This window comes from Meriones unguiculatus, chromosome 11 (assembly GCF_030254825.1).
Source record: "Meriones unguiculatus strain TT.TT164.6M chromosome 11, Bangor_MerUng_6.1, whole genome shotgun sequence".
NCBI classification, from domain to species: Eukaryota; Metazoa; Chordata; class Mammalia; order Rodentia; family Muridae; genus Meriones; species Meriones unguiculatus.
The window spans coordinates 60524349-60549147 of record NC_083359.1 but is presented as its reverse complement, the minus strand read 5'-3'; the positions used below and the strand labels follow the sequence as shown (position 1 = coordinate 60549147).

The 24799-nt window shown below is 38.5% G+C and overlaps 1 protein-coding gene across 3 annotated transcripts in view; it reads right to left on the bottom strand.

Annotated features, from left to right (window-relative positions):
- The window catches only part of Dennd1b (DENN domain containing 1B), a 235996-nt gene that overhangs the window by 159839 nt on the left and 51358 nt on the right, over window positions 1-24799 (bottom strand). For all 3 annotated transcript variants that reach the window (XM_060364394.1, XM_021649456.2, XM_021649457.2), the window contains exon 3: window positions 17143-17186. In XM_060364394.1, coding sequence (XP_060220377.1) covers window positions 17143-17186 — 44 coding nt within the window. The remainder of the gene's footprint in view (window positions 1-17142; window positions 17187-24799) is intronic.

Genomic DNA, 24799 nt, shown 5'->3' with positions numbered 1-24799 from the left:
ATCTGTACCATGAGTTCTTACCGTTCTCCGTCGCTGCACATCTAGGATGGTTCCATAACTTAGCTCCTATGAATACTGCATACCACACTGTCTCTGTGATAGTGACCTTGAAGTCTTCTGGTAAAAATACTCATCACTTACATAATGAATTTATTTCTTCACTTTTTTTGTTTTTTTTTTTTTTTATTTTTTTTTATTCTTTTTTTTTTTTTTTAATGCAGTTTATTCAGGAACATTGAACAATCCTCGGACCCCGGGGAAAGCCAGCCCACAGCTTAAATAGCCTCTGGGTAGCCAACCCAGGCGTGCCACGGGGGCAATGCAGATAGGTCCACATACATGAAAGCAAGCCAGATCCTCGGCCTTAGCCAAATGTGGAGTTGTTCGTGACAGAGAGCACTCACCATCGGGAAGGTGGAAGGCGGAAACCAGCTCCATCTTTAAGGCATAGCATTCCGCAGCTCTCTACAGTTCCCCCTTTTTGTTTTAGACGCATCAGGCAAGAGTAGAGGTCTGATCTCTGATATTAGAAATAAATTGGGACTTTGTACAGATGTTCATTTAGGTGTCATCCACCCAAAGAGCATCAGACCCGTCCGATACCTTTTTCTCAGAGGCGGGACCTGGGGCATCAACCCGCATGCAATCAGACATGCTCTTCTCTGGGTCCAAAGCGGCTGACCCTGAGTGCAGTGCTTAGCCTCGCATCCTGAGCATAACATTTTAGCTTTTTATGGTATCCAACCATGCTTGGGGAGAATGTCCTGCTTCAATGGCTGTATTTCTTCACTTTTAAAAACCCTCCATGCAGACTTCCAGAGTGGCCACCGAGATTACATTACCAAAAACAGAGTGTAAAGGCTTCCTTTTTGTCCACACCCCCACACCTTCACCAACATATGTTGCCATTTCTTTCCTTATTGAGTACAGTTCTGACTGGGGTGAGGTGGAATTTCAATGGCTTTTGATTTGCAATTACCTGATTCCAGTGAAGTTGAACATGTTCATGTATTTACTGGCCATCTGCATCTGTTTTGTGAACTCTGCTTACTTCATTAGCCAAGTTATTGACTTATGTTGTCCTCTAGCTGTTTAGTAGTTCTGTTCTCTATATTCTGATGTTCACTTTCTCTCAGATATACACCCTGTAAAGATATTTTTCCATTCTACAGACTGTCTCTTTACTAAATTAACAAGCTTTTTACTGGATAGACAATTTCTAATTTCATGAGCTCCTATTTTTTGTCTATTGCCCTTAACTCCAGATGAACTGGAGCTCTTTCAGAAGGTTCTGGCTTATACCTATAATTTAAAATATTTTTCCTTTTCCCTAATAATTTCAGAGTTTTAGGTTTTACATTTGGATTTGGATACTTTGATCCATTTGGATTTCATTTTTGGACAGATGCAAAAATAGAGATTTTAGTTTTCATGTAAGTATCTAGTTTTCCCAGTGCCAATCTGTCTTTCAATCATTGTGCTTCCAGCATCTTTGTAAAATTCAGGCAGCCATACATGTTTGAATTTGTATTTGAACATTCCATTGAATGTGATTGATCTGTGTTTTCTGACAGTGCCACTGTTTCTGTTGCATGGCGCTGTAGTGTGACTGGAGGTCCCTCCTGCACCATAATTTTGCTAAGATTGTTTTGGTTACTGGGGGTCATCTATGCTTCCACATGAATTTGAGATTTTTTTTTATTTCTGAGTAAAGTGCGGTTTGCATTGAATATGTAGAATATGCATTGAATAGTTCTGCTGAAATATCTGTTTTCAGCATATTGCTCTTTTCCAATCCAGGAATATGAAAGTTCTTAATTGTCTATGTCTTTCACTTCACAGGGTAGATATATTCCAGGGTATTCTATCTGTCTGGCATTAACTACAGCTAGGAAACATGTCCCTGGGCTCACTCTTAGCATGTTTGTTATTAGTATACTGAAAGGTACTGATGTTTCTTTGTGTCCTGCCATTTTACTGACATGTCCATGAGATCTAAGAATTTTCGGGGGGGGGGGGGAGTTTTTTGGCTCTTCATATAAGAGCTAATTCTTGAATATAAGGACACTTTTACTTCTTCCTTTCGTACTTGTGTCAATTTTATCTCCCTCTCTTCTTACTCTTGCTAAGACCTTAGTACCATGTTGCATAAAGAAGAAAAATGAAATTCACCCTTGTCTTGTTCAATTTTCTGTTGGTTTCAGACCAGGTATATAGAACTGGTAGGTGAATACTTCACATCCTTCACATACTCAGTAGGTTTTGGAGTAGAGGAAAAGAGTGATTCCAATTCAGTGTTAAGAGGGAAAGCATAGCAATGGTCCAAATAACTGGGTCTGCTTGGGCTCGTGTGCATGCTGTGCTATCTGAGCTATTCCCAAGTCTGAGGATTGCATAGATACAGACCCCAATTTCTCTAGTCCAAAATAAATACTGAGTATTTAAACACTGAAAAATTGACCAAGAAAATACAACATACAGCTGAATAAGATGACAAGGACAATCCAGAATTTGAAAACTGAATTCAGCAGAGATATTGATGAAAACTTAACCAGAAATGAAAATGGAATTTAAAAAGTCAATAAAACCAAATAAAAATTTAAGGTGCAGGGGTTGAGGGTCTTACAAGTAGAGTGTATAAAATAGAAGAAACAATATCAAGACTTGGAAATAAAGTAGAGGAATATGACCACATAAGCAAAGAATATTAAAATTTTAAGCACAGGAAAGGAACATGCAGAAGTTGTGAGGCATCATATAAAGTCTAAACCTTGGAATTACAAGCAAAATGAAGGTGAGTTCAAGGCTAGTCTCTCAATCATTGTGCTTCCAGCATCTTTGTAAAAAAAACAGCATGAGTCCCAAGACAGCCAGGGCTGTTACACAGGAAAACCCTGCCTCAAAAAAACAAAAAAACAAGAAAGAAAGAGAGGGAGAGAGACAGAGACAGACAGACAGAGAATCTCAAGTTATTATAGAAAGCTACAACTATCAAAATGCAGAGAACAATTAATTATTGGTGTGCACTGCCAAGTGTGCATCTCCAACACATTCCCCACACTTAAGCCTCAGAACAGGGGCAGAATGACTCCAAGACCCAGAGGACCAGGACTACTACTGAAAGATTATGTCTCTTGTAAGACAGGAAAGCTGAACCCATACAATCTCAACAGAACGGTTTCTTCAACTAGAGATGAGCACAGTGGCCATGCCAATGTGGATGGGGTAACTCCCAAAAGGCCCTGCCCCTAGATGAAGAGCTATAGGTAAGAAATAACTTCTGAGAAAGAAAGCATCACTCTGCCCGTCAGATGGGCCCTCAAATTTGTTATCCAATATCAAGAGGTCAGCCCTAAAAACAGAACACATGATACACACTAAATGGACTCAGCAGATTGTATTTACAGATTTATATTAATATATGTAAAAATAATCAAAGAAAAATAATTTGTGAGGGAGTTAGAGGAAGGTTTGGAAAAAGAGGAAGGTAGAAAATGATTTAAAGATAGTACTCAAATACACAGTTCTCAAAAAACTATAAATAAATACTTGTAATGGCGTGGTCTGGTGCTTTGTATTTGATTGTTAATTATTTTGCTCCTGAGGCATCTGCTTGCCGTCTTTTACTAGCAGACACTCACGTACCCCAAAATGACATTTGTAACCCTTGCCTTCAAAATATCACTGATTGGCTGAAGAAATGCCTACCACCTGGGCAGGGCAAAGGGTAAGGAGGTGTGGCAAAGGTTCACACACTTGGAGGAGTAGAGGATCACACAGGAAGAAGAAAGAGCAGACAGGTATGAGAGGAGAAAGAAGGAGGGCTGCCATGGTGTAGCTTGGAGAGATGGAGGAAAGCAGTTCAGATGAAAAGTATGTGCAAGCATTTATGCATTATGAATGAGAAATAGCCCAAACAGGAATGATCAGATCAGCTGGCATAGGACATGGGACTGGGAGATAAAGGGTAGTTTAGGAGGCTAATATCTGCCCAGCCTCGGGTGAAAGATGGTTTATTTAAATAAATATAGCAGATGTCTGTGTCTTTTATCGATTATGATAATGGGTTAAATAATACTGCTGTTATTTTTACATTAGTAATAAACATTATTAACCATATAACTTATACTTTCTTTTAAAAAGAAAAAGAAAATTCTAATGTCCTTTTTGATGAAGTGATGAAGGGATCCTCTAAAAAGCCTAAAGTCACTGCCTTCGTGTCTTCTGACAGGTTTCGGTTTGAAGTGTGTTTTGTCAGGGAGCACAGCACTATACCTAGTTGCTTGCTAGTTGCACTGACTGGCTTGCAATAACCTTTCCACCTTTTCATCCTAAGGCAGCCTCAGCCTTGGATAGTGAGGTGCATTTCTTGGAGGGAACAGGAAGACAAATCGTGCCTTCTCATTCTATCTGCTAGTTTGTGCCTTTCAACTTGGGAGTTGAGGCTGTTAATAGTCAGAATTATTAAAATGTATTTACTAAAGTGTATATATAATAGTATTTATTACTGTTGATTTTACAGTGTTTTGTGTGTTCCTTTTTCTTATTACCTTAATACTATTCTAGCATGCACTGGTATTTCTCTAGCCTCTGAGTGTGCTTATCTTTTGGGGCTGAAGGAGTTCTTCAAGTATTTTCTGCAGGGCCAGCTTAGAAGTCATAAATTCATAGTCTGTTATTAGCTCTTCTTCAAGGGTAACAGATGGGGGGCTGCAAGGGGGGGATCTCAGTTAATAGCTTCTTTTAGAATTTGAAATACACATTCCAAAAACTCTTGCACTTGGAATTTTCTGCTGCAAATCTGCTGTTATATTGAGCCTGCTGTTTCATTGACTAGGTTTTACTTGATGCTCTGCTCTCAATGGACATTCTTCCTTCTGTGTATTTGGTGTTACTGTTTTTTATTAATTTTATGTGCTTTGGAGTGACAGTGTGAGACCGCCTGGAACTGGAGTCACAGACAGTTGTGAGCTGTCATGTGGTTGCTAGGAATTGAACCCAGGTCCTTTGGAAGAGCAGACAGTGCTCTTAATCACTGAGCCATCTCTCCAGCCCAGGAGTATTTTACCTAGAATACAATGTGAAGAGATTGTTTACCATCCTTGTCTGTTGTTTTTACATGCCTCTTGTAACTTTATTTGGAACGTTCTGCTATGATTTTAAACAAAATGTTTTGTCTCTCTTTAGCAGTAAATACTTCTTTTTCTATTCCCATAACTCCAAGATATGTTCTTTACATAAGTTACACATACCAAATGGGGCCAGTCCACACTTGATTAATTTATCTTTTGTCATTCTCTGAATGCTATAATTCCTCTATTTTATCTTTAATATTCTGTTCTCACCTTTATCCATTTTACTCTTGAGGCTTTTCATCAATTTTTTGTCATTTTCATTTCCAGTTTTTCAATTTGGTTTTTCTTCCATGGTTCTATTGCTTTACTGAATTCCATTTTCTTATCTTGTACTGACTTCCTTGTTTTGTTCACCTCTCCCTGTCAAATAGAATTCATTTTTGTGTCCTCTTTGATTAGTGTGTGTATGTATGTGTGTGCAAATATGTGTGTGTTGGCCGATGCTGCATGTACTCTCTTTGATTTCTTCTGAATTATTTGCCTGAGATTTCATCTGACATTCTCACTAGAGACCATTACTGTGGGATTAGTATTTTGTAGTTGTTGTTGGTTTTTTTTTTCTTTTTTTAATTAAATTTTTTAATTACATTTTATTCACTTTGTATCCCAGCTATAATCCCCTCCCTCGTCCCCACCCAATCTCACCCTTCCTCTCTCATCTCTTACCATTTCCCTCCTCAAGTCCACTGATACGGGAGGCCCTCCTCCCCTTCCATCTGACCCTACCCTATCAGATCCGATCAGGACTGGCTGCAACGTCTTCCTCTGTGGCCTGGCAAAGCTGTTCCTCCCATGGGGAGGTGATCAGAGAGCCAGCCACTGAGTTCATGTCAGAGATGGTCCCTGTTCCTAGTCTCTGTTCCCTATTCCAAGGGAACCCTCTTGGACACTGAGCTGCCATGGGCTACATCTGTGCAGGAGCTCTAGGTTATCTCCATGCATGGTCCTTGTTTAGAGTATCAGTCTCAGAAAAGACCCCTGAGCCCAGATTTTTTGGTTCTGTTGCTCTCCTTGTGGAGCTCCTGTCTCCTCCAGAACTTTCTACCTTCCCCTTCTTTTTTAAGATTCCCTTGTTTTGTTGTTCTAAAACAGGTTTTTTTTCTGTGTAGCTTTAGTTGTCCTGGACTCACTTTATAGACCAGGCTGGACTCAAACTCACCGAGATCCACCTGCCACTGCCTCCCAGGGATTAGTAATTTTTAGAGGAGCTGTATTATCTTGAGTTTTCATATTTCTTGTGTGATTTGCATTGAGGTTTGTTTCCTTGGGACTATGCCACTGGATAAACTGTTTGTAATCACCCTTATCTAATGAAAACGTTTATAATGTTTAAGATGGTAGTGGGAATGAGGTATCATTTTGTCCTGCTACACTGCTTAGGATGCCGACATTATCCTGAGAGACTACTGTTTAAAAACAATTACTATCAATGAATAGGCCATTATGAAAACACAGTAGTAGTCAAAAGATAACCACACTCAAGTGTTAATCATTTATGAAATAAAGAAACACTGATAATACACAGAATAATATTTGGTTATTATGAATGAATGGGAAGCAAGAAGGAAAAATAAAATTATAGTAGCACTGTTTCGATAGAGAAAAGTAAAGGAGTCTACAGCTATACTACCCTGATCTCTCTCATCTTATCTCAGAAGCTAAATATGGTCGGGCCTCAACAGTAGTTGGAAGAAAGAAAATTACAGGAAGAAAGAGAAGAGGAGAGGTATCAACAAGGGGTGATGGACATGAGGCAGTTTGGGCTAAAGATAGAGTGAAAGGACAAGTTAAGAAAGAAATGCGGGAACTTCCCAGAGGCTCATACTCCAACCAAGGACTATTCATGGAGATAACCTAGAACCCCTGCACAGATGTAGCCTATGGCAGTTCAGTGTCCAAGTGGGTTACATAGTAATGGGAAGAGGGACTGCCTCTGACATAATCTGATTGGCCTGCTCTTTGATCACCTTCCCCTGAGGGAGGAGCAGCCTTACCAGGCCACAGAAGATGACAATGCAGCCACTTCTGATGAGAACTGATAGACTACGATCAGAAAGAAGGAGAGGAGGACCTCCCCTATCAGTTGACTTGGGGAGGGGCATGCATGCAGAAAGGGGTGGGAGGGTGGGATCGGGAGGGGAGGAGAGAGGGACTTATGAGGGGATACAAAATTAATAAAGTGTAATTACTAAAAGTTAAATAAAAAATTAAAAAAGAAAGAAATGCAAACAAAAAATAATTGGAGGGATGGTAAAATACTTAGGATATAAAAGGGTAGTTAAAGGATTAAATGGGCATGGCGAGAGGAAGAGATAGTAGGTGTGACAACCAAAACTAAGGACATACAAAAAGCCTTTGAAGAATAAGTTAGTTTCAAAATACAACTTTTAACACAGGGGATTCAAAGGGAATTACCTTACACGATTTAACAATAATGCTTCAGGAGACATGGGTTATTAAATAAAAGTCACAGGGCCAGACATAGAATATTTCCTACTAGTTATTGGCCAGGGAGTCCCCAGAAACCTCCAAAACAAAACTGTTAATGACCATTGTCCTTACTGACCCACCATAAGCATATGAAGAGACTCTACTATTAAGACACCACACACTCTGGCTGTAGGACATAGAGAAGTCAAGCTCAAACAGACCAGGAAATGTCTCTCTGCTGCCTAGCTTTCATGATGCTGGAAGGTGCTACGCAGCCTGCTGCAAAAGATAAACCATCAAGGATCTTACCAAGTACTGGACCTGTAAGCTGCAATACTGACCCGCCAGGTAAGATGTGCTCACTAATGAAATACTGGCACTACTGTTAGGAAGTAACTAACTGCTTTCTGGTTGGATATGAGGACTGCCCCACAGGAAGGAATTTCATGGCTGGTACTATAATCCTGATCAAAAATAGCTTATGGCTAGAAAGGTTATAGGCACAAGAGTGGAACCTGCTATGTCTGTTTTGCTAAATAGCCATGGTGTCAAATTACCTTCTAAATATTTATATTCACAAATGAGGGCTGAAATCAACCTTGTCTAAAGAGCTTCTTTTTGCAGTAGGCAGAAGTTAATGAGCAAAGTTCTGAGCATAAGAGTCTGAGTGCTCTGCCCTAAATGTGACAGCTACACACACACACACACACACACACACACCAAAGATCAGGAAACACTGTGGAATAGGAGGCAGAAAGGGCATAATAGCCAGATGGGGGAAAAAATGCTACGAAACGCTCTCTTCTATAGATGACATGCTTATCACAAATTTACAGCAGCTGTGGTTACCTCAGGCCCCAACTCTTCCTGAGAAGCTACTGGCAGTAGATAGTTGGTGGGGGAAGGAGAATCACCCTGTTTTGAGGATGTGACCACTGACCAGTAGGTTTCCCACGCTCCAGTGGATGGCCTCATGCACATGCAGAAATGGGCAGCTCAACTCGACTTAGTAAGTCAGCCAAAACAAAAAAACCCACGAAGTTAGAGGTGAGGTACACAAGAGAGGGAAAGAGGATTACATATTGTATTTCATTGTATACATATATGAGACTCTCAAAAAGATTTTTTCTAATTCAGTAAGTAATACAACCACAAAATTGCATGAACTATCAACATCCTGCAGACTGCACAAATCCTGCCAGCTTGTGCTCTTAGAGATGGCCAAAGGACTATGATAAAGGAAAGAAACAAAACAGGAAAAAAGAAAAAGAAAAGAGACAGACAGCAGACTAGAAGACAGCAGAATGGAGCTGGCCTCGTAAGTGCAAACTGGGTATTAAACAATGGATAAAAGTGTCAGAAGACAATGCAACCAGTTCTGGTGAGAACTCATAGACTAGGATCAGAGGGAAGGGGAGGAGGACCTCCCTATCAGTAGACTTGGAGAAGGGGGGGGGCATTGGAGGAGATGAGGGAAGGAGGGTGGGATTGGGAGAGGACTAGAGAGGGGCTACAGCTCAGATACAAAATGAATAAACCATAATTAATAAAACAATACAAAAAATTTTAAATGTCAATAAATGGGATCTTATGAAACTGAAAAGCATCTGTAAAAGCAAAGAACACTATCATCAGAACAACATGATAGCCTACAGATTAGGAAAGGATCTCCCTATATCTGACAGAGGGTTAATATCCAGAATATATAAAGAACTAAAGAAGTTAAACAGCAACAACCAAGTAATCCAATTTAAAAAATGAGGTACAGAGCTAAACAGAGAATTCTCTGTAGAGAAATATAAAATGGCAGAAAAACACCTAAAGAAATGCTCAACATCCTTAGTCATCAGGGAGATGCAAATCAAAACTACCCTGAGATTTAACCTTATACCCATCAGAATGGCTGAGATCAAAAATTCAAGTGACAACACAGTCTAGAGAGGTTGTGGAGAAAGGGGAACCCTCCTCCATTGCTGGTGGAAATGTAAACTGGTACAACCACTTTGGAAATCAAACTGGCGCTTTCTCAGACAATTAGGAATACTGCTTCCTCAAGATCCAGCTATACCACTCTTAGGCATATATCCAAAAGAGGCTCAAGTATTCAACAGAATCCAGAAACAACCCAGATGTCCCTCAACAGAGGAATGGATACAGAAATGATGGTACATTTACACAATGGAATACTACTCAGTAATTAAAAACAAGGAAATCATGAAATTGGCAGGCAAATGGTGGGATCTAGAAAAGATCATCCTGAGTGAGTTATCCCAGAAGCAGAAAGACACACATAGTATATACTCACTTATAAGTGGATTCTAGACCTATAAGATAAGATAAACATACTAAAATCTGTACACCTAAAAAACTTAAACAGGGAGGACCCAGGGTAAGATGATCAACCCTCACTTAGAAAGACAAATGCGATGGATATTGGAAGTAGGAGAAAACAACTAACAGGACAGGAGCCTACCGCAGAGGGCCTCTGAAAGACTCTACCTAGTAGTGAATCAGAGCAGATGCTGAGACTCATAACCAAACCTTGGGCAAAGCGCAGGAAATCATATGAAAGAAGGGGGAGTTAGTAAGTCCTGGATAGGACAGGAGAACTGTACGTTTAGGATAAACATACTAAAATCTGTATACCTAAAGAAGCTAAGCAAGAAGGAGGAAACTGGGTAAGATGATCAATCCTCACTCAGAAATGGAAACAGGACGGAAATCGAAAGAGGGAGAAAACAGGCAACAGGACAGGAGCCTACCACAGAGGGCCTCTGAAAGACTCTACCCAGCAGTGTAGCAAAGCAGATGCTGAGGCTCATAACAAACTTTGGGCAGAGTGCTGGGAATCTTATAAAAGAAGGAGGAGATAGAAAGACATGGAGGGGACAGGAGCTCCACAAGGAGAACAACAGAACCAAAAGATCTGGGCCCAGGGGTCTTTTCTGAGACTGATACTCCAACTATGGACCATGCATGGCGATAATCTAGAACCCCTGCACAGATGTACCCCATGGCAACTCAGTTTCCAAGTGGTTTCCCTAGTAAGGGGAAAAGGGACTGTCTCTGACATGAACTCAGTGGCTGGCTCTTGGATCACTTCTCCCTGAGGGGGGAGAAGCCTTACCAGGCTACAGAGGAAGATAATGCAGCCAGTCCTGATGAGACCTGATAGGCTAGAGTCAGATGGAAGGGGAGAAGGACCTCCCCTATCAGTGGACTTGGGGAGAGGCATGGTAAGAGATGAGGGAGGGAGGGTGGGATTGGGAGGCACTGAGGGAGGGGCAACAGCTGGGATACAAAGTGGATAAACTGTGATTAACATAAAAAATTAAAGTTTAAAAAAGTGAAGGGAGGACTAGATAAGGACACAGAGCTTACATGCCAGTTTCACCTCATCAGGAATTCCTTTCTCGGGCTCAGAGATGTCTGTCACATACTTGCGAATTCCTTTGTGAGGTTAGGTCATGGACACAGGCAATATCCTTGGGTGATCCTTCAGGAATACATTAGTGAATGCTGTCCCTGATGTCAGAAAAGTCTACTGTGGGTGGCCACACAAAAGCTGGTCCCATCTTCATGGGCCAGGTTGTGTGTTGGCTGTAGCCCAGTGTGGTCCTTCCCAGTGTCTATCTACTGTTCACTAGTCTCCAGTACTGAGCAGGCTTTCAACTCACTTAATACTGTGTGGTTCTTATCCTGTCATATGCCAGATCATAGATGAACTTTGAGGACAATCATGCTAAGTGCAATAAACATCTTTCAAAAACATAAAAGAAGTATCTAAAATGGTTAGATTCAAAGAAGCAGAAAGCAGAATGGTGCTCACCAAAAATCGCAAAGCATTCAATCGTGTGAGCTGAGGAGGTTCCAGAGGCCTCCTATACACATTGCGCAGGGCTCACGGGACCTGGAATTAGTGGGTAGATCTCATGTACTTATTCCTACACAACAAAGACACTAGAGAAAATAACAGATACACTCTTCCCATTGTCTACTGCACTTTTCCTTAGTGCAGTTTGAACTACTCCAATGGCCTTCAAAGAAGTCACTATGTCTCAAGCAAGTTGCTAGCTTTAACTTAACCTTCATAAGCTTGATTTTCTTTGTGCATAAGTATATCAAAAACTAAAGCTGCAAGAATCCCCGTGTCTATGTTTTGTTTAAAAAAAAACAACAACCACAAAAAAAAAAAAAAGAAAAGAAAACAAGTGCTAGAATTCATTGTTATTTAATCTGGGCAAACAGGTTTAAAATAAAGGTCTATATTATCATTTGGTTCAAAGCAAAATAAGCTATAATCATATGGATAAAACACAATGGAACAAACATCAATTTGTATAATCTTTGGATAATTAGGTTTAAAAGAAACAGAAAACAGCTCATGTTTTAAATAAAATGTTCACTACTACAACCAGTTAAAGATGAAAACATCTAAGAAACTAGAAGCTGATTTTTTGCAAATAGGTCTATATAAAAAGGCCAAAATTAGTGTTCTCCTTAAAGTATTCATAGTAAACATCCTAACTTTATACTTCTTAAGATTTAAAATGTCTAGCATATGTAAAATCTATTAAAATGCACATAATTTATCTGAATCAACATGAAAATATACCTAATAAATAATGCTATTCATCTGGCTCTTTTAGTTCTCCCTTAATATACAAATGCATTTCTTTTCTCCAAAATACAGCAGCTGGGAATGAAAGAACGATTTCAAGTGATCATTTTTACATCATATTCTATCATCTTTTCATTACTTTCTCTGGGCTTTTCTTTGACTGAGCCCTTTTTCTTTAAAAAGAGGTTTCTTTGGAGATCAATCCATATTTCCATAATCCACACTGCAGTTCCTCCTCTTCTCCCCAGGGTGGACTAACTCCCACGTCCCCACCATGGCTTACAACTGTCATTAAGCCCTGTAACAATAACAAGACAACAAAAGAGCGGGTAGGCATGAGGCTAGCTAGTACCATATGTTGACCAAGTTCAGTATTTCAGCTGATACCCAATATCTTTAAACCTATTTTTTTTTTTTATAGGGAAATGTCCTCACAGCACTTGTTCTCTCAAACTGCATTCGGGCAGAAACTCTGAACACCAATGAGCAACCTTCCTCCTTTTAAAAAGCCTATCTACTAAGGATGTGTTGAGAAAGGAGTGAGCAATCACCAGACACAGAATGGTAAAATCAGGGAGAACTGACTCTTCTCATCCCAAGCCCCATTCAACTTAAACCTAAGAGTTTTTTAAGAATCATGTATGAAGCAGCATGCAGATGTGAGCAAGCCTTATTCAAAGTAATACAGTCCATGAGAACCAAGGAGTTAGGGCAACTTTTAGAGGCTTTATTTCCATCAAGTAACATCCAGGAATCTTACTGTGTTTCCACCTGTTGTTTCACAGTTCACCAACTTCCACTTCTTTTTTTCAAAGTGAAAACAAATTTAGACGTAGAGTTCCGAACAACAACTCCACTTAGAACCACGTGCCGCTCACTCTGTGTGGAGACTGTTGTGATGCACCAGCCTAGAAGATGTCACTGTGGAAAAGCCACTGTCCACTCTGCTCCTCTCAACACTGCAGAACTAAAACCCAACTTTGCTACTGCTGATAAAACGTTTCTATTGGCATCACATACGACTTGACTTCTAGAGGCTGCACAGCACGGACAGGCCTTCCTATGTGGACTAAATCATTTGTAGAGTTTGAATACAGTGATCTCACTGATACAAAAACAAATACTAGCATCCTACCTCTAGAAGCTCACTAAAGTAAAACTTTTCACCTGTCAGCAGAGCAGTTTTACAGGGCTCCAAATACAATGTTAGCTCAAATGTTTCTTGAATACTTCTTCAGTGTAAATTTGTGAAAGTGCATTAGTTCATTGTTAATCCATAAAACAAAATTTAGAAAATAGCATTGTTTTTCCAAATTACTTTCCTATGGTTGGCAATGAAAATTTTAATTTCTACAGTTCAAAAACTAAAACATGTATACAGTAAAACAGAGTGTGGGCATGGTTTTTATTAAATTTTCTAACATTGTACCTTCAAAGAAAATAAATTTCATTCTTATAATAGTTGCAGTCTGGTGCTGTTCTTGATGCACAGCAACATATCAAGAACTTAGCACTGTCTATTCCTGCCAAAAGCATACTAATAAGACAGAACTGACATTTCAAGGTTGCTAAAATAGTTCCAAACTGTTGGGAACATGAAACAAAGGAAGCATCTAAATATAAATAAATTTTTTTATATTCACCTACTCTCTTTACAAAACCTAACATTCTTAAAAACTATTCAATTTGTCATAGAAATAAGTTTGTATATGTACACACAGAAATATATGCATGTGTGTATACACACTCATCAGAGTAGTAAATAAAATTTCCTTTCACATGACATCTTTATGACAGCACCACACCCAAACAAGTTTTCAAATTTTATTTCTTAATAGTCCATAACTCTTTATAATTATTTTTCTAACACTAGAGTCAATAAATTATTTCTGAATAATTTATATCTTCATAAATAAAGATCTTCACGGTAAATAAAATTACAAAATGCCCAGATATTAATGCTGCTCAGTTTTAAATGATGAAAATCTTTGTATTATTCAAATCCCATTTAATTCAAACGGGGAAAGAAGAATGAATGAATATATACAACTATAAATGGTCACATGTTTAAGAAGCATTCCTTCCAAATAGCACAGTACGACAGCTACACTTGGTTGAACATAAGACTGTGAAGTGGAAGTGTTTTTGACTGTCAGGCAGCTAGCAGACAATCTACACATAAGAAAGCCCCCCAAAACACAGCTGAAATTCACACATAAAAATATTTATTTTACTATGACACACTTAAAAGTATAATTTAAACTTTCGAGATACTTCCTACAGGATTAGCTAATGAACGGCATGTCATAACATGATTGTGGCATGTGCCCTTTTCCAACATCTACGGAAATGAAAGACAGGAGGAGGAATTGTGGTCAGGTACTCATCATGAGTCAGCGATGAAGCACTCTGAACTTCAAGCTGCAAACTCCTTACCAACCCACATCTTTCATTTGTACTTAATTGAAACTCCACTATTTTTGTCCTAGCCCTTGAAATCTTTCTAAACTGAAGCTCACACAGAGCTCTTGTACTATCCCTTCCCAAAACATTAGTTACCTGTTTTTCCCACTGTGGTCAACATAACTTATCATGAGTTAATTCAACTTTCTTTAATCTGTCACTCAGTCAATTAAATAAACATTTATTTACACGTTATTATGTGCCAGCCACTATGGCATGTGGAAACTAGAAAAAAAAATGAGAGAGGGGGAGATGGGAAAGAGGAAGGACTCTGAGGTATATAACAGAGGTTATGAAATCATACACAGGTTTCTGTAGAAGCTCAAGAAAGCTTTAGAAGAATAACATTCAAGCTGGGGTTTAAGATTAAGGAGAAATCTCAGCAATATGGTAGACTTAACAAGACCTGGTCCGTGACAATAAAGTCAACATGCCAATGTGGATGAGTGAATTCTCATAAAGCTCACAACTAGATTAAGAGCTACAGGCAATTAATGACTGCCAGGACAGAGAATCAATGGTCCCCTGGGATGAACCCCCTGATCTGCTATCCAATCCCAAGTGGTCAGCCCAAAAATATACATATGAGCAGCACTAACTTGACTCAGCAGGTTCATATTTACAAGTATGTATATATTGACAATAGAAAATAGAAATAATATGTGAAAGTACAAAAAGGGTTTAGTGTTATAGCCAGGGAACAGTGAGCAGGATAGGGACTGAAGATGATCATTTACATATATACGTATGAAATGTCACAATGAAACCTCATATTTTGTACAAATGATATATGCTATTAAAAATGTTTAAAAGACTGTGAGGATGCTCTGTGTGGTGGTGCCCACCTTTATTCCCGCACTCTGTGGAGATAGAGAAGGGGGGAATCTGTGTGAATTCAAGGCCAGTCTGGTCCACACAGCAAGATCCAGGCCAGTCAGAGGCACACAGTGAAACCTTGTACTCAGAAAGACAAGACAAAAGAAGACTGTGAGGACTGGTAAGTGCTGGATTCCTGGGTACTTCAGTGTTCACCCATTTACACAAGTGACCTGCTTCTAGTTTAGACTTGGTACAGGAGGACTGCCTGATGTGTTATATCAAATTCACAAAGAGCATCTTATCAGCCAAGAGGACTGGCGACAAGTGATCACACTACAATCTGCTCAGGTGGACTGAAAAGAATGTTTCCTCATATGTGATCCCATAGTTAGGCCTCCCCAGGACCCCAGGAATCTTAAGGAGCAGTTTTAAAGGGAGAAATAAAAATAATTAGATGAAAAGGGATAAGAGGTTGCTTGTAGATCAGTGGACAAGAGACAACTAACTAAAAAGATGAAAAAACAAGCACTTCAGACTGGTAAAATGAGTCCAAAATCATTGCAGGATTAGAACACACTCAGCTTAGCTTCCTATTTCAAAGTCACCCCTTCACTGTGGGGCCTTACTTAAAAATATTTATGATATTTATAAATCCACTGTTCACTGAAAGCTAAAAGCAACTTGAGAAGACATACCCTCATGGTCAAGGGCAATAGACACAATCAGGATATAACACGCCTCGCCTCTATAATTGGCTCATACACATCAACTATCAGATTGACATTCTCATCTAGAAAATTATCCTTTCAAAACATTCAAAATCATGCATACTATTTTTGAATGAATGTCTTTAAAGATATCTTTTACGAGATTTACTTTTTGGGAATCATACCTGAGAACTTAAAGTATGAGCTGGTGAAGTTATCATCTTACCAATGATAAGACTATATTAATCTCACTTCTTTTTAGACAAATGAATAGGTATCCAGGGAATACCTATCTGATTTGTTTTTATCAAAAAAATAGTGTAAACTATAATTCACCCCTAAAATGATATTCCCACAATATAAAATTTTAAAATCTTTTTCTATACACATACATTTAAGTAGTTCATCATTTTGATCATAGTAAATATTTAAAGAACTAGAGAAACTGTAAAATGCCAACCAAAAAAATTCATCCTGCAGTTTCCTTCTGATGTTTTAGCTATCTAAGAAAATTAAGTGATAAAAATCATTTAGAAATAAGGAAATAGTCCCAATTCAACTCCTAAATGTGATTGGGGAATTACTGTGACAAAAAAAAAATATTTATTCACAGTACTTACACTTATTTCTAAATAGATAGAAATAATGAATATATTTAATGAAGAATTAATAATATCAAGTTTTTTTGACTGAGGGTTATTTATTGTCCCCAAATATATATCCCATAGGTGGATGTGTAAAACTATACTGAGACCATAAACATGCAGCTGCTATGATTTCTCAATACAAGTGTTTCTTAACTCACCCACTTGGTCACTTCTAAAAATTCTTCCATATATTCTCCATACTTTTTCCTTTTCAGCGTTGATCAAGAAAAAATAATTGCAGCTATTCATATACAGTATCAGCAGTTCATAGTAAGAATGTAATGTTTCAACTTAAAATGTTTTTAAGTTATGTTCCCAACCTGGTCTCCAAAGTCCTCTGGGAATTTCCACAATACCACCGGATCTGTAAACAATTGACATACATTGTTAAAAAATAACTTAGGAAGATGTTTAAGGCAACAATTTTGTTAATATTCTTATAATGATCAATTCTGATTTTTTAACACAATTTTAAGTTCATTTCTCTATTTTTATCAAATTAAATGTTTGACATTTGGGGTTAAATAACCTTAGAAAGAGAGTATAATAAAATCCTAACTTAATCAAGTTACTAAAACTCATTCCTTTTAGTAATCTGTTTATTTGCATACCTCAGATTCCAAGGTTCTGAACAATATAGTCTCGACTTAACTACTTTTAAAAATGCTAGCTTTGGATTGAAAATAAAAATATATAAATAGTAGTTAATAATAATCAAACACAGCCTTAGAGACTACACCAAAGAATATTACTTTAAAATTCCACTTTAAATTTCAGTTAAGAATGTATGATGTTAATAATCATGTTTGCTTTATATCACTTTTAAACTCTCATATTTAAAATCTAAAGTAATATTTAAGTAATAGGCAAGCTGCTGGGTAGGTTAAAGACGGCTCATTTAAAGTCAATTTGATTTTGTAATACGCTTCAAGAAATACAATGTGATTTGTATGTGTATGAATATCTAGATGCAGTACAATAAATCAACAACTTTATAAATATTTGTACAGGTTGTTTATTTTCACATGTCTAAATCCCCCTTTTTAAAGGGGGTAAAGGATAGCATTGTTGGCTTTAAATTAGTACTAATAAATATTTTGACCATACACTTAATTCTGCCCAAAAACAAAGCTGAATATTTCAAACGAGTTTTAAAGGGTAACTAACAATGGATTAGGCTGCTGAAACCCCATGATAAAATTAACATATGATGCCAGTCTGACAAAGTCTAAACTCCATCACAAGTAAAAGGAATCGGTGGCCCAGAGACTCTCTCCTCTGTGTATACAATCAGTGAACAACTCCATTTCATAACTACCACCAGTGTGTTTTTTAAAATAAAACCAGGTTGTGACATATCTTAAGCGTTAATTCCCCAATCAATAGACAGCCAGCACCAGCTCCTCTAGTTTTTCTTCCTGTATGTTTAATAGAGTGCTTTTTTTTTAAGATCTTAACTTTCAAACAAAGCATGCTTCCACAAGAATTTTAACTTAATAATTAAGGAATGAAAATCTTCCACATAAGCCACATAAAACATCTTGCATAAAACCATACAGTAGAAATTTATGAAGGCAACATCAGATGGTTTGTCCTCATCCACATTAACCAAATGTCTACATTTCTGTAGTTAAGGTGAAAAACACCCCCAAGATCGAATGAAAATCCTCAGGCAGAATTATCTTGCAGATCCTGTAGATAATTACATTTCCAAATTGTGTAGATTTATATGGTGCTTTTTACCAAAACTGAGGCTGTTATGATTTGAATCTCATAAAGCAAAAGTATACAGGAGAATCTTTGTAAATAAAGTATGACAGTAAATCATTGGCAATAAAAACAAATCATCACACAAAAGCAGGCCAGTCACAGGCATAGAAAGGGCTTCAGTGCTTAACAGCTGATCCCTCTTGTCAACCACAACTTCACAGTAGTTGCCATTTCAAAGCATAAGCAGGCTTCCTAGGCCTGAGTGTGAGCTGGGACATTTACCTGCTGCACAGCCCTTGCAGCTGGTTTTCCAGTTGGCCACACTTAGCTAAGCATGCCTTCACTGCCTCACTTATTCACACACCCTTGTTCGTTCATCTTTTTCTACATACTACGCTTTCATAGACGTGAAACAAATGACAGTATGGAAAGGTCTGTGGGATTAAACATCTAGTGGAAGATATCCTATTTACTTTCATTAAATAAATCTCATCTTTAGCAGCATGCAGAACTGTATTAGAATCATGTGCACCCACATTTGAAGTGGATTAATTTAGTTACTGCTTATGGGTTACAGTCCAGCTACATATTTGTAGCAACCTTTTAGAGTACTGCAAAGGAACAAAAGACCTGAGAAAAATAATCCGATTTTGCCACTTCAAACAAAGGTTGCATTTTTTCTTCCCTGAGGATTACTCCAGATCCTCAACCTAATTTTATGCCGATCTTCCGGGTGAAGGGCCGAGAACTGCTGGCCGGGCTGTGCAGCAGTGCGGGGACACTGCTCCCTGCAGCCACTGCACCCAGGGAAGGTCCATCCTACCTAGAAACATGGCTGCTGACAGGAAAATCACGGAAATTCATTCTCACATAATTACAACATAAGTACACAAATTTTGTTTACGTCAGTAACCTTGTAGATAGCAATAAACTACTGTTTGTATATGAGCACAAGTGTTTTTAACTTACAATTTTTGAAATATAAAAATAAGACAAATCCCATGATTTGACATTTCATATTTTCTAGATCGTAATAAAAAACAAAAATATCTGAAGATACTTGTGTGGATTGTACTAAACTATAGGATAAATAACTTTCTAATTGCCATAAATGAATACAATATCTTTGATTCTGGGGAATTCAAATTAAATATATAGTTTCTTCATGCATTTAGAAAACCAGAGTTTAGACACTACATACTTCTAGAAAAATAGAATGTAAAATATATGTACTTTGCTTGAGTACTAATTTGTTTTTTTGATTACTTATTTTACTTTATGTGTATAATGTTTTGTCTGCATGTATGTATGTCAGAAGAGAGCAATGAATTCCCTGAAACTGGAATTATAGACAGTTGTGAGTTACCTGGTAAGTGTTGGGATCCAAACAAGGATCCTCTGCAAAAACAGCCAGCGCTCTTAACTGCTGAGCCATTTCTCAACCTCTTAGATTATAGATTTTTTTAATGATTGTTTTACTTCCATTGTGGAATGAAGTTTATGTACGAGGAGTTGAGGTCAAAGCAGGAGAACCTCTCTGCCTCATTTACAGCTGGGTAATTAAGACTGCAGCGTTCTTGGCTGAGAGTAAAGAACTTACCTCAGATATTTTCCAATAATAAATATCTTTGTGGCCCATCTAAGTTCCTCCTATTTCATTCAAAACTAAAGCCCTTGCCTTCTGATTCTCCACAGCATTGACGGACAGAATCTACCTAAGGTTTGCGCAAAGCATTCTGTTAAGCAACAATACTACTACACGAAAATTCAACTCAATCTGAAGATCCTCTCACTTGATAAATTCAAGAAATGCTAAAAAAGGAATGTCTGTTGGAAAAATGAATATTATTTAATAAAAATTAGTACTTTTTTGAAAACGTGTGATTTTTTTTTTTTACCTGTTCACCTATGGAGATACCATAGTGAAGTTAAAACAACGTCCCTGCCATTTACTGTAAAGAGAAACATTAAAGAGAACACATATATAGGCAGAATATGCTGGTACATGCTTTATCCCAGGGAGGCGGCGATGGTTCAAGGTACTGATATTCATTAGCATAATCCACCATATAAACAAACTCAAAGAAAAAAAAAATCACATGATCATCTCATTAGGTACAGGAAAAGCCTTTGACAAAATCCAACATCCCTTCACACTGAAAGTCTTGGAGAGATCAGGGATACAAGGTCCATACCTAAACATAATGAAAAATGATATACAGCAAGCTGATTGCCAAAATCAAATTACAGGGAGAAAAACTCAAAGAAATTCCACTAAAATCAGGGATAAGACAAGGCTTCCCACTTTCTGCATACCTCTTCAACCTAGTACCTGGAGTTCTACCTAAAGTATTAAGACAACAAATGAAGATCAATGAGACACAAATTAGGAAGGAAAAAGTCAAAGTATTACTATTTGCAGATAATATGAGAGTATATGTAAGTGACCCCAAAAATTTCACCAGAGAACTCCTATAGTTGATAAACAGCTTTAGCAAAGTGGCTAGATACAAGTTTAATTAAAAAAAAAATCAGTAGCCCTCCTGTACACAAATGACAAACGGACTAAAAAAGAAATTAGGGAAAATACCCCTTCACAACAGCCACAAATATAAAGTATCTTGGTGTAATCCTAACCAAGCAAGTGAAAGAGCTGTATGACAAGAACTTCAAGTCTCTGAAGAAAGAAACTGAAGAAGGTATCAAAAGATGGAAAGATCACCCATGATTGTAGATGGGTAGGATTAACATAGTAAATCTTACAAAAAGCAATCTACAGATTCAGTGCAATCGCCCATCAAAATAACAATACAGTTCTTTATAGATCGTGAAAGAACAATTCTCAAATTCATATGGAAAAACAAACAAACAAAACTGAATAGCTAAAAGAATCCTATACAATAAAAGAACTTATGGAAGTATCTCCATCCCTATATCTCAAGCTATACTATAGAGCAATAGTAATAAAAGCTGCATGGTACTGGCATAGATATAGACTGGTTGATCAACGGAATTGAATCGAAGACCCAGAAATAACTACATATCTATGGTCACTTGATTTTTGACAAAGGAGCCAAAACGAGCAGTGGGGGAAAAGACAGCATTTTCAACAAATGGTGCTGGCCTAACTGGATGCCTGCATGTAGAAAAAAAATCCAAATAGATCCATATTTATCTTCCTGAACAAAACTCAAATCCAAGTGGATCAAAGACCTCAATATAACACCAGATACTCTAAAGTAAAGTGGGAAAGAGTTTCATACTCATTGGCACAGGAGTCAACTTCCTAAACAGAACACCAAGAGCTCAGGTTCTAAGATCAGCAATAAATAAATGGGACCTCCTGAAGCTGAAAAGCTTCTGTAAGACAAAGGATACTGTCAATAGAAGGAAACAACAGTCTACAGATAATAAAAAGATCTTCACCAATCCTACATCTGACAAAGGGCTAATATCCAAAAATATATAATGAACTCAAAACAACGACACCAACAAACAAAATAAGCCAATTAAAAAATGGGGCACAGAACTAAACAGAGAGTTCTCAACAGAGGAATGGCTGAGAAACACTTAAGGGAATGTTCAACTTCCTTAGTCAACAGACAAATGCAAATCAAAACAACTCTGAGATTCCATCTTAAACGATCAGACTGGCTAAAACCAAAATCTCAAGCAACAGCACATGCTGGTAAGGGTATAGAGAAAAGGGAACACGCCTCTTTTTGGTGAGTGTAAACTTATACAACAACTTTGGAAATCAATCTGGTGCTTTCTCAGAAAATTGGGAATAGCTTTACCTCAAGACCCAGCTATATAACTTTGTATATCTTTTGGGTATAAACCCAAAAGATGCTACACCATACAACAAGGACACTTGCTCAACTATTTGGTTAGTATCTTTATTCACAATAGCCAGAATCTGGAAACAACATACATGTCCCTCAACTGAAGAATGAATACAGAAATTGCAGCACATTTAAAAAACAAAGAAATCAGGAAATTTGCAGACAAATGCATGGAGCTAGAAAAGATCACCCTGAGTGAGATAACCCAGACCCAGAAAGACACACATGTTTTGTACTCACTTATAAGTAGATTTTAGCCACATAGTACAGGATAAGCATACTATGAGGCACAGACCCAAAGAAGATAAGTAACATAGAGGATCCAAAGGATGCATAAATCTTGCTCAGACGCAGAGATAGAATGAAAGAGGTGTGGAGAAAGGGGAACCCTTCTCCATTGCTGGTGGGAATGCAAACTGGTACAACCACTTTGGAAATCAATCTGGCGCTTTCTCAGACAATTAGGAATAGTGCTTCCTCAAGATCCAGCTATCCCACTCCTAGCCATATATCCAAAAGATGCTCAAGTACACAACAAGGACATTTGCTCAGCCATGTTCATAGCAGCTTTATTTGTAATAGCCAGAATCCAGAAACAACCCAGATGTCCCTCAACTGAGGAATGGACACAGAAATTGTGGTACATTTACACAATGGAAAACTACTCAGCAATTAAAAACAAAGAAATCATGAAATTTGCAGGCAAATTGTAGGAACTAGAAAAGATCATCCTGAGTGAGTTATCCCTGAAGCAGAAAGACACACATGGTATATACTCACTTAAAAGTAGATATTAGACATATAATATAGGATAAACATACTAAAATCTGCACACCTAAAGAAGCTGAGCAAGGAGGACCCAGGGTAAGATGATCAATCCTCACTCAAAAAGACAAATGGGATGGACATTGGAAGTAGGAGAAAACAGGCAAGAGGACAGGAGCCTACCACAGACTGCCTCTGTAAGACTCTACCCAGCAGTGTATCAAAGCAGATGCTGAGACTCATAACCAAACTTTGGGCAGAGTGCAGGGAATCTTACGAAAGAAGGAGGAGAGAGTAAGACCTGAAGGGTCCACAAGGAGAGCAACAGAACCAAGACACAGTGGTCTTTTCTGAGACTGACACTCCAACCAAGGACCATTCATGGATATAACCTAGAACCCCTGCTCAGATGTAGCCCATGGTAGCTCAGTTTCCAAGTGGGTGCCCTAGTAAGGGGAACAGGGACTGTCTCTGACATGGACTCAGGGGGTGACTCTTTGATCACCTCCCCCTGAGGGGGGAGCAGCCTTGCCAGGCCACAGAGGAGAACAACACAGCCAGTCCTGATGAGACCTGATAAGCTAGAGTCAGATGGAAGGGGAGGAGGACCTCCCCTATCAGTGAACTTGGAGAGGGGCATTGGAGGAGATAAGGGAGGGAAGGAGTAATTGGAAGGGAATGAGGGAGGGGGCTACAGCTGGAATACAAAATGAATTAACTGTAATTAATAAAAAAAATAATTTAATTTAAAAAAGTATAGACAGAGGAAGTGACTAAAGGGATGGAACAAGGTGGGAGAGGGGGCACAGAGAGTTAAGAGGATGGAGAAAGAAAACACCAACCCACCTACAAAAACTTCGTCCCAAATTTTACCCTGCCTACAAGATGTGCGGGGATAAAGATAAAGCAAATAGAGCTCAGACTGAGGAAACACCCAACCAATACCTGGCACAACCAAAGATCCACCCTATTGGAGAGTGCCAACCCTGACACTATGAATGATACTCTGCTAAACTTGCAGACAGGAGCCTGACAGAGTTGTCCTCTGAAAGGCTCTACCCAGCAGCTCCTCAAAACAGATGCTAAAACTCACAGCCAAACATTGTGTGATATGTAGGACATCTTGTGGAAAAGTGGGAGGAAAGAGAAAAAGATCTGGAGGTGACAGGAGCTCCATAAGAAGATCAACAGAGCCAACTAACCAGGGCCCAGAGGGGCTTAATGAGACTGAAACATCAATGAAGGACCATGCAGGAACTGGACCTAGGCCCCCATGTAGCCGATGAGCAGCTTAGGCCTTATGTGGGTCATCTAGTAAGGGAAGTGGGGACTACATCAGACATGAACTCACTTGCCAAGCTTTTTGATAATTTCCCTCTGGCCGGGACTGCCTTGCCAGGCCACAGGGGAAGAGGACATGCTCAGTCCTGATGAAATTTGATGTGCTGAGGTGGATGGGAAAGGGAGCTACCCTTTTCTGAGGAAAAGGGGAAGGGGGAAAGAGAGAGGACAGCCATAGGAAAGGAGAAGGTATTGGGCCACAATAAGAATATAAAGTAAATAAAAATAAATAAAATTATATATGTGTATATATATATACATATATGTGTGTGTGTGTGTGTGTGTGTGTGTGTGTGTGTGTGTGTGTGTGTACATG